Raw genomic sequence first — 10807 nt, forward strand, 5'->3', positions numbered from 1 at the left:
TAACTACTACTACTCTCTCTCTCTCTCTCTCTCTCTCTCTCTCTCTCTCTCTCTCTCTCTCTCTCCACGCCAAGCCTCATCATCCTCCTATAAGCTTAGTTTCATCATCATATCCCACTCCCTTCTCTCTAGATCTCTGTCCTTGTGGTCCATATATCTCGATTACTTGGACCCTGCAGGTCCATATAAACGTGTTCAGTATTTGAGCATCGAGGAGACAAGGAAAGCGAAGCCTCTATTAGAGTTACCAGCAGGAATTAGAGAGCACAGCCAAGCATGGATTGGACCAACACCAACTCCAGGCAGCAGCAGCAGCAGCAGCACCACCACCACCTTGTTTCTCGACCTGAACCTTCCTTTGGTTTCCTCTACAACTATAACTTCGACCCCTTTCCTCATCCTGGTAATTTCTAGTCCCTCCTCTATCTATTCCAATTCCGATACCCTTTTCTTTCATCCTGCTTTTCCTGAACTAGTTAAGCTTTTTATGTGCTTTGAAGAAACATGTTGAAACAAGCTAGCCAGTTTGAACTAGTACAAGCACTATCAACTTCAAGCAAAACCAATCATTAATTGATTCCACCCTACGTTTTGGTGTAGTCACTCTAGTCGTTCGAGGTCACACCCTCAAACACTAAAAGCATGCAAATCTTGTATTCTAATATATTTTTATGTAGTTATAATCTAAAACAAGCCGTTGCTACTTCTTACCTTGTTAAGTACTCCTCATACTTCATATAAAACACTATACAAACATTGTGGTCTTCTTTGTTTTTCAGGCACGGAGATGAAGCATCATCAAGCCATGTTCGAGACACCACAAGGATCAGGTCCTTCTTCCATGGAGAGGAGCATGATGAGTTACGGCTGCAGCAGTCAAGAGAAGAAGAAGCGATTGTCGACAGATCAGTTAGAGTCACTGGAGAGGAGTTTTCAGGAAGAGATAAAGCTGGACCCTGATAGGAAGATGAAGCTGTCGAGAGATCTCGGCCTTCAGCCTCGACAAATCGCTGTTTGGTTCCAAAACCGACGAGCAAGGTGGAAGGCCAAGCAGCTCGAACGCTTGTACGATGCTCTTAAACAAGAGTACGACGCCGTCTCTAAAGAAAAGCAAAAGCTTCAAGATGAGGTAAATATATATAACACTATTTTTTACTACATTTACCATGATATATATTCTCACTCCCAGATTATCATTCTCCATTTTTTCTAATAAGATAATAATTTAGACTGCATGATGGCAAAATTCAAAGTCTGAATATAGCAACTGCCTAAATAAATTCGAACCCATGCATTTTATGCGAGTACGTACATATATTGGTTAATTAGTCAAATGATCTATGTATATACGGTGGTGTAGGTAATGGAACCGAAGACGTACTATTTTGAGAGGAAGTTGCTTGAGAAAATCATACCCGTGTATTGTATAGATTAATTTTATTTCTATGTTTCTAACTAAGCTAAGCATACATATATTATGGTGTAGGTCATGAAACTGAAGACTGTTCTGAGAGAAGTGGCTAGGAAGCAGGTTTCTCCGGGCTACACTGAAATCTCCGGCGAAGAGACGGTGGAAAGCACTTCCGTGGGTGCCATTCGAAGCTCGAACAAGGCAGGAGGGGTGAGCCAACATCAGATTGCAGAGGGCAACTATATTTTCAACGTTGAGGAGTATAACCCTGTGTCACCACCTTACTGGGGTGGCCTGCCTTCCTATCCTTAAGAGCTTTTGTTGTTCATGTCATTTCCTAACTTTAATTTCTGAAATTAATCCTTTAATTTTTCAGGGTTTTGTTTCCTGTATTGGCTTAGTACGTAGTAAGATGCATAATTTTATGTAATTTCTAGCAGAGTATTAATATTAGAGATCGAGAAATGACATATAATACATTCATCCTAGCTTGGGGACCTTATGCATGATCGATCAGCATGACATGTGTTTGCTTTGTACACTTCCATATTCATCTTTCTTCCATGATCATTGATCGCTTTCATCAAGCTACTCTTCTGGTCCATGACTCTTACCTTTTGGGCAACACCCAGTTTATCTTCGACTTTCTATACTGCTCAGAAAAGGTATCAAAGGCCAGGCCAGTAAATAGGCTCTACTTCAATGAATCTTTATGAAATTTTCTACTTCTGGTATCTAATGTAAATTTTCTACTTCTGGTATCTAATGTAAATAAAGCTTCATAAGATAGGAGCCTTGGAGCAGAGCTTTTACCTAAGCAAATGAATGATCATAGTCACGATTTTAACTACATAACGCTGGAGGCATAATGATAAAGAGACTGCATGGCCGGGAAAAATAATTACATATATATGCCAATCATATAGAAGTTGTATAAAAGAAGAAGTGATTAAGATTAATTGTCACTTCAGAATCTAAACTTCAAACATCTAGTGGTATTTGTAGGATTTGGTTCATGTTTAACAGATATGGTTTGTCTATTAATTTGATCTAGTTTGTTACCTTAACGATCACCGATTTGACTAAAAATTTGTAGGGTTGATCTACACAAATAGACCTAAAAATTGAACGGATGAGATGTCAAGATGTGATCGAAAAATAGGTCTTTAAAACCATAAACTGAAAAGTCCTCAGCTTAAGGGTTTTCACTAGAAGGGCTCCTAAAAGTTGTATAAAAGAAGAAGAAGAAGAAGAAGAAGAAGTTAGATTAGGATTAATTGTCACTTCAGAATCTAAACTTCAAACATCTAGTGGTATTTTCTCTACTCACAAAGTGATCGAGTCCTAGTAATAATTTGTCAAACTTTCTGCTTTTGGTTGAACCTCTAAATGCTGAATTTATTCAATGAAAAAAAAAAAAAACAAAGAAAAGGAAAAGCATACAAAGAGGGGGACTAAACCAAACCTCTTTTATGAACAAAATCTAACGAATGCTGAAATTGATGTAAACAATTACCCCATACAACATGTAGACACCTAGACACCAAATGAGGAACACGAAGAAACCTAATCACAAATGACGAATCAACCTCCAACTAAATATGCTTCCGGTCTCTAACCCAAGCCAAATCAATGGATGTGATAACTCTTACTACCTCGCATCGATCAAACTAAAAATGTCTAGATTGTAAGGCTGGGCATCTTTGGTTTGAGTCAGTTTTAGGGCCAAACCAAAATCAATATGAATTATTTGGTTTAAGATTTTGTCCAATTTTTTAAACATTGTTAACAAATAGCATGGCTGCAACTCTGCGATGATAACATGGTCAGAGGTTTCAATGCTAGGGAAGTAGGGATTGTTACGCTCGAGCTTGAAGATGAATAAAGTGAGAAAGAAATGAGACTAGACTCTGATTATGTATTAGTTTAATTATTCACTTAAGAAGCAAGAGCTATATATACCAACCATGAAACCTTTGATGTATCAGTGAGCAACAACTAGGTAAGAGATGCTTGAATTGTCACTGGGCAGTGTGTAAGTCGAGTAAGGTACGGCTCGGTATGGCCGGTCAAATTTGCAGCTGCCCAGTTAGATCAGTGGAGGTCGATACCGCGGGTACCTTCAAGGCTTCCTCTTTCGTGACCCCGGACTTGTCTTCAATGTCTGTTGGATCATGAGATGGTAATTAGCAACATATGGGTAGCGTTGCTCCTAAGAGTAGCATTTTTGGAGCGAGCTATGATTGGAACTGAGGATACATCTACCATTATGGTGCAGTGATAACGGGGCAACTTAATATTTAGCTCTTTTATTCTCTATTTATATCTTTAGCTCCATAGCAAACACATTTCTTCTTTGCTTGTCATTTTACAATTCACTTGACAAAAAGAACATAATGGTACCAAAAGCTGATATTTTCTTCAAAATGATACGCTTGGTCCTCAAGCTCAGGAGCGTGGAAGTTGTACAACTGATACGCTTGGTCCTCAAGTCAAGAGTGTGTAAGTTGTACAAATGATACACTTTTGGTCCTTTAGAGTATGGATGTTGTGAACTAGAGTACGAGTTGTACGAGTTAACGCTAAAGGATGTTTGGAAAGGTAAGGAAAGATCTGCGTTACTGTTGAGAAGAATTATATCTCAGGCCACAGATCTATCATTATTGCCAGCCAGATTCTTAAGCTTGTTTATGAATCCTTTGGCTGGATTTTTATAAGCAGAGTGAGATAAAACCAATTCAAGTCCAACACCCAACTTTCCATACTTAATAATACCAATGTGACAGGTATAGCATAGATGAAATGAAAAAACAAATAAAATCCTGCGCATATCAATCCTTACAAAATCTTCAAAGAGAAACAGAACAAACACGTCCTATCAGTTACTTTACTCTGCTGGTAGACAACAGAAATTGCTTAGCGCTTACCGCCACCGCCACCAAGCTTGGGACCCTTGGGGGCAGCTCCCTTGGAAATATTCTGACCCTTGACCTTCTGTTTGGCAACAACTTCTGCCTTCTTAGCCTTCTTCTCATCCTTGGTCTTCTTAATCCTTTCCTTGATTTCCCTGCAGAGACGAACAGATAATAAGCCAATATTTCATATACCAATCTTAGAAGAAATCATAAAGCAAAGAGCCCAACAGGTATTAAACCTAATAGGACAAAACACTTGGAAATGAGATAAAGGTGAATCAACACTAGGCCACACATAATAGGTAAGATTACTAACCGGAGGGCAGCTTCACGGGCAGCATCACGAACTTCTGGCTTTTCAGTCCTTCTCTTCTGGATAACCTCCAGGGTGGCACCAACTATAGACCTTGAATAAGGCTTCTTGTTGGTACGTCTCCTCTTCTTAACAGATTCTTGAGCAATATCCTACATACATCAATACCAAACCATGGAGAGTAATAAATACATTGTACTACTTTTCAAAATTATGTTGGCTGATCAATGAAAGTTGCAAAAGAAAAGAAGAGGTGATACTGCTTTATAACAAGGGATTACTAAAAATATGATCAAAACAGAGTCGTAATCAATCTATTGTAGCAAAATTTCATAACATGTATGTCTTCTGTAAGCGTTACAATATTTTTGGCTAATTATAAAAACCACATGCAAGAGAAATGAGATGGCTATCTGAAATTCAAGATAGAAATTTACCTTCTTGTGTTGCTTCCTGAACATGGCTGTCCATGTAATCTTGGATGGCTTCAACCGGTTGTGGAAGTACCTCTTACATTTTGAATTGATAAAGAGGAACACCTAACAAACCACCACAGAATGGAAAGTTAAGATAACACAAATTACCCCACAATGCCCAGGTAAATCATTTGCCATCAAAAACAAAAAGAAATAGTTTAGACTCAGATCTTTTCTAATACCTGAGAGTCGGACCGGATAAATCTGATGCCTCTGCCAGGGTAGATCTTTGCCCCACTGAACCTACAGAGTTCGGTCCTAGCAATCCAACATAAAAAAAAATTAACAACTAGAAACAGCAAAATGTGTGCTAGCCAAAGAAACACATGGGCAAGAATGGAAGGAGGAGACCCCTTAGGAATAGAAACTCAGCCCATTCAGACACTGCTTATCCAGCTTTTAATTTTCAAAATAACAACCCAGAGCAAAATACTTCAGCAATACGCATTCTTTAAGATCTCCACATAGGTTTTCATTTCCATTTTTTGTTTCAAGTTTGATAAGCTATGTAACGAACACCAAGGTCACAATATAGCAAACTATGTGTAATACCATCCACATTTGTTGTGTTACTTCCAATGGCATCGAACCCAACACAATTCACCAAATGCCTGACAGACCTAAAAGCTAAAAGCTCTATCACCACTAGACTAAGCAACCAACCTAAACCCAACACTTAAGCATTAATCAATTAACCAAAACGAACTACTTGGCTTAGTTTCTCAGGCACTACCAACCATTTCCTTCAGCGATTTGCATAAAACAAAGAGAAGCACAGAATTTTTCATCAAAATGAAAATCACACACAGCAAGAAACTATCAAAGCCTCACATGTTTGAACAATCAGGAGCCAAAATCTAAGAAAGTGAAGGAAATTTGCATCGAAAACGAGACCTAAAAACAGAGGATTCTAAATCGAAGAAGATAAGATTCACAAAAATTAAAGGGTTTAGAATATCAGATCTTAACGAGAGAGTAAGAGAAAATGAGAAAGAGGCGTACTTGAGAACCATGGCTGCTCCTGCTGCTTTTGACTGCTGTTGTTGAATGAGCGGAAACCCTAGAACCCTAAATTGTTGATAACGCGGGTATGTATATCCGGCTGCTTTATAAATAGCCCTCTCAGTGGATGGAAATTCACAAAAATGCCATTTTCTTCGGCCCAATTCTTGGACTTCTGTCCCAAACCCAACCCCTGAGAGCAAGTCCACTCTCTGGATTTTTGTTAGGAAAGTCTGGATCACGGACCAGACCTGAGTCACCACGTGACAGTGATTTTGAGCTGCAGTTTCTATCCATGATTTCTGTATCTGGGTCGTCATGTGGCAGTGACTGTTTATTAAATTTTATATTAGATATTTTGAATGTAAATAATGATGGTATATATTAATAAAATTATGATTAAATAATCAAAATGACATATTGTAATTAAAATATTTATTTTATGACTTAAATTGACAAACCAAGCCTAGAAAAAAAATAAAATACAATTATGTACAAATAACACAAACATAACATAAAACAAAACAAAAAACCGCAATTTAGATATCCATGTTGCCTTGTAATTCCCATAAATGCTCGATAAGATCTTCTTGAAGGTTTGAGTGATCGTATTGATTCCTAATTTCATTGTACCGCTCCATGAAACCTTCAAAAGTATGAGCATCTCTACCAACTTCCTCAAAGTTGCCCGGTAGGTCCATCTCAAACTTTTGTTATCCTTGGCCTCATATTGTTGTCCTCTTCTTCATCAGACTTTAAATCTTCATCAGTATCTCCAGGGCGTTCGTTCTCAACTATCATGTTGTGTAAGATAATACAAGCCAACATGATGTATTGGAGATCCTCTTTATCCCACCCTCGAGCAGCTCCTTTAACAATACCGAAGCGTGCTTGTAAAATATCAAAACACCTCTCCACATCTTTCATGCACCCCTCTTGAGCCTTGGCAAATGTAATTTCCTTGGGTCGTGTGGGGTTTGGAATGGTCTTCACGAAAGTCGCCCACCTAGGATATATTCCATCGGCGAGATAGTAACTCAATTTATGAACTCTGTTGTTCACTTGGAATTGGATCTTTGGTGCTCGACCGGCAGTAAGCTCGTCAAATAACGACGACTTTGCTAGGACGTTGAGGTCGTTGCATGCCCCGAGCATTCCAAAAAAGGCGTGTCATATCCAACTGTCGTAAGATGCGACCGCTTCAAGAATTATAGTAGGGATTTTCTTTCTCCCACTATATTCACCAGCCCAAGCGGTTGGACAATTCTTCTATTGCCAGTGTATGCAGTCGATGCTCCCAATCATCCCTGGAAAGCCTTGCTTTTCACCTTTGGCAATAAGTCTTTTAAGATCAGCAAGAGTAGGAGCTCGAAGGTACTCTGTTGAGTAAAGGGCAATGATTCCTCTTGTAAATCGTTGGAGACACTCGATAGAGGTGGACTTTTCCATCTGACAATACTCAGCACATTGATCTGCCGCAACACTGTACGCAAGCATCCGCAAAGAAGACGTCATCTTCTGCTCGTAGACCAACTTTCTCATAGCATCTCACTTTTGGATAAAATATCGATCATAGTTGCAAAGGCCATCACATATGCGGTTGAACACCTTATGACTCATCTTATATCGAACTCGGAATTCCTCGTCACTAAAAATAGGTCGTTCAATAGAGTAGTCTTGAAGCATACTTTTGTCTCTGTCCCCCCTTTCTCGAGGTTGGTTTGGACAACGACCGGGACGAGAACCGCGACACAGAGGTTGGTTTTGAGCTTCATGATGAGCCACTACTGCAATAACCGCGGCTCTTGTCGTCAAGTCATCCTCATCATCTTCTTCTTGTGACTTGCGGATCATTTTCCACAAATTATCCATTGCGGTGAAAGAAAGAGAGAAATTGTGAGATGGTAGAGATATGAAAAATGTTTTCTATGGAACTAGGAATTTTTTTTGTGTAAGATGTAAATTAAATGGTGATATATATATATGAATTTTTATTATTCTTTTAAGAGGGTAACTTGGTTACTGGTTGGGATTTTTTATAAAAAAAATTCATTTTGAACCATTGGAAACACAATAGTAACATTTTGATGTATAATTGAATGTCGTTGATCTGCTACTTTAATCACAATCAACGGTCCAGATCAAATGACCGTTGAATTTGAAATGAAAAGCAACTCCAGCTGCTGACGCGTGGCCAAGGCGAAGAAAGCAGCGTCGCTAGGCGACAAAAACTCGGGTCGTCCCACCCACTTGTGCGCACTTCACATGGCTGAAGTCTGCAGGGCCCCGTGTTTTGGGCTGAGCTGGAGACGAAGGCCCGGGTCTTCATAAATGGAGGCTTGGGTCATAGGTCTGACCCAGGTGAAGGTCTGGATCATGATTTTTGGGTAAGGGTGGACTTGCTCTCAGGCTCATTGTTTCTTTTTTATGTATTATTTTTGTGAGAAGCCCATTCTTTTGAGATGGCAATTACAGAACACATGGTAAATGTGGTCAAATTAAAACCAACTCAAGGTGTAAACCGTAAAGGTCAATGAACTACAATAATATTGGCCTTTTTATTAAAAATAAATAAATTGAACTTCTTACTATAACTTTAGGTCCAATTTAGTCGTGCGTTTTTTTTCTAATCTCATAGACAATTTTGTCATTAGTAATTAAGTAAAGGATACAATACAAATCGATATGTTGCCATGTGTACAGAGGACAAACAAGATCTGATTCATATGAGGATTTGTATCCTCCTTACAATTTCGGCTCACTTGTCCACAAGTACCACAAGTCCCCCCCCCCCTTTTCTTTAGAAAATTAGAAAAAAAAAAAGATAAATAGATTCCCAACGTCACAAGACGCCATGAGGCACAAAAAGTGCTTAGGATCCTAATGAAATGAACTCATTTTAATAGGAGCTAGAAAATAAAAATAGCAACCTAAAGACCCAAAAAAAAACAATTAAAACCTAAGCCCAAAATAGTTGACATATCCCAGCTTTCCTTCACAGTTGCAGGCAAGACATGGAAGAAAGCCGCCGCCAAGTCTTGCAGCCGAGTCCCGCTGCTGCAAGCATACCACGGGAAGAAAAACTCAATCTTCACTATGAACACAGGGTCCAGCAACACCTCCTTCAACCCAAAACTCCTCCCCTGAACGTCGTCACCGTCATTTGGGAAGATGGAATCAGATCTACTTCAAGCTGGTTTCCATGGTGTCATACCTACAACATGATCTAAAAAACCAAGCTAATAAAAAATTATTAAGAACTTTTTGCCAATTATCTCTCAAAGCAAATGGGTTGTCGATATATCCTTCATCCGGTGGCAAAGTCATATGACGTCGGCGTGATCAAAAGACCTACCTAGTCTTAGATCGCCACCAGATGAGGGTGGGATTTTGTGGTTGGCTACCGACTCAGAGAGAAGAGAGAGCTCTTAGTATGAACAAAAAAAAATGCAACTTTTATTCCCATATTATTTGGTCGTGCGTTTTCGTAAACAAAATCACTTATTACCGTTTTGGTATCTTAAGGTGTTTGGTAAGGAAATAAAAGTGCTCATAAAGAACGCAATGACTTTTTAAACGTGGTTTTCTAAAAGCAAGCACTATACACTAAAACTATCAGCATATTTGCATGGGCAACCTCCCCATTACATTGATAACAAGAAAACACCAACGTTAACCCCAATAGTCCTTGGACATGACACCAATCATGGCCCTACAAAAACCACCAACAACACCAAGTCACCAACCCAAACCAACACCCTAACACCCTCGCCCAAAAGGAGAGATGACCAACAAACAAAACCAAACAAAACAAAAAACTAAAACTAAAAAAATAAAAACAAGAAAAATAAAAACTAAAATGACCCAAACCTGGGCCCAGAAAGAGCCCAAGGCCAACCACCTCCACTGGATCTAAAAGGCAGCCCATTTCAGAACCCGGCCTAAAAAGCTTTCTCCTTGCTATTGTTTGTCGATCAACCGCCCCGCCAACTGAGCCAACCTTTAGCCTGAGGGCTCCATCGCCAACGTCGCTCATAGGAGAGACGCGACGCTTCAAAAACCTTCAATTAGACATGGTAATCAAACGGCCACAACCCAGATCGAATTCAATCTTAGTCAACCCAGATCGAGTTCAATCCATGTTCGACCACGACCACCACAATCTACCCTTCAACTCGCATCGCCAGCCCATCTGCCTCTCCTCTTGCACGATCGGACTTCTATGCTTGTCCTCCGCCAACTCCTGCCAGGACAAACTCACAAACAACACAACAGCATGAATAACTTCTTGGTTGGCCCCGATCAACAGACAACCTCTTTCGCTCCACCACCACTAACCTTCAAGAACCACCAACTGGCCACCCATGATCACCCGTCCGACGACAACATCAAAGGACGTGTCGTCGGACGAAAAGGAAATTTTTTTTTATAGAACCCTAAAAGTAAGGTCTTGACTGCTTTTGAAAAATTGATTAATTGTACAACTCGCGGAGTCGTGAGGCTGTTAATGGAACTTTCCTAAGATAACTTCCTCACAATTTTCAAAAAAAAAAGAACAATGACACTCTTTTTATCGAAAATTCTTTTACGCACCAAGGTGCAAGTGAACCGAACAACCAATATGTAATATTTTGATCCGGTCATCCACGACGCATTATCATACATGTATTCTAATACCGTTAGCAAAATT

The 10807-nt window shown here is 39.5% G+C and overlaps 3 protein-coding genes across 3 annotated transcripts; 1 reads left to right on the forward strand and 2 right to left on the reverse strand.

The window, feature by feature from the left end:
- Window positions 1-221: 221 nt before the first annotated feature.
- Window positions 222-1723, forward strand: LOC101312743 (putative homeobox-leucine zipper protein ATHB-51-like). Its single transcript, XM_004303001.1, has 3 exons — window positions 222-403; window positions 780-1129; window positions 1487-1723. The coding sequence occupies exons 1-3, from the start codon at window positions 277-279 to the stop codon at window positions 1721-1723; spliced, it is 714 nt and encodes a 237-aa protein (XP_004303049.1). The 5' UTR covers window positions 222-276.
- Window positions 1724-4067: 2344 nt separating this feature from the next.
- LOC101297863 (60S ribosomal protein L24-like) lies at window positions 4068-6437 on the reverse strand. Its single transcript, XM_004305324.1, has 5 exons — window positions 6118-6437; window positions 5298-5373; window positions 5077-5178; window positions 4643-4791; window positions 4068-4478 (listed from the first exon to the last, which is right to left on the reverse strand). The coding sequence occupies exons 1-5, from the start codon at window positions 6435-6437 to the stop codon at window positions 4328-4330; spliced, it is 798 nt and encodes a 265-aa protein (XP_004305372.1). The 3' UTR covers window positions 4068-4327.
- A 382-nt stretch (window positions 6438-6819) lies between these two features.
- On the reverse strand, window positions 6820-7272 carry LOC101298154. Its single transcript, XM_004305325.1, has one exon. The coding sequence runs from the start codon at window positions 7270-7272 to the stop codon at window positions 6820-6822; it is 453 nt and encodes a 150-aa protein (XP_004305373.1).
- Window positions 7273-10807: the final 3535 nt, after the last annotated feature.

This window comes from Fragaria vesca, linkage group LG6, assembly GCF_000184155.1.
Source record: "Fragaria vesca subsp. vesca linkage group LG6, FraVesHawaii_1.0, whole genome shotgun sequence".
NCBI classification, from domain to species: domain Eukaryota; kingdom Viridiplantae; phylum Streptophyta; class Magnoliopsida; order Rosales; family Rosaceae; genus Fragaria; species Fragaria vesca.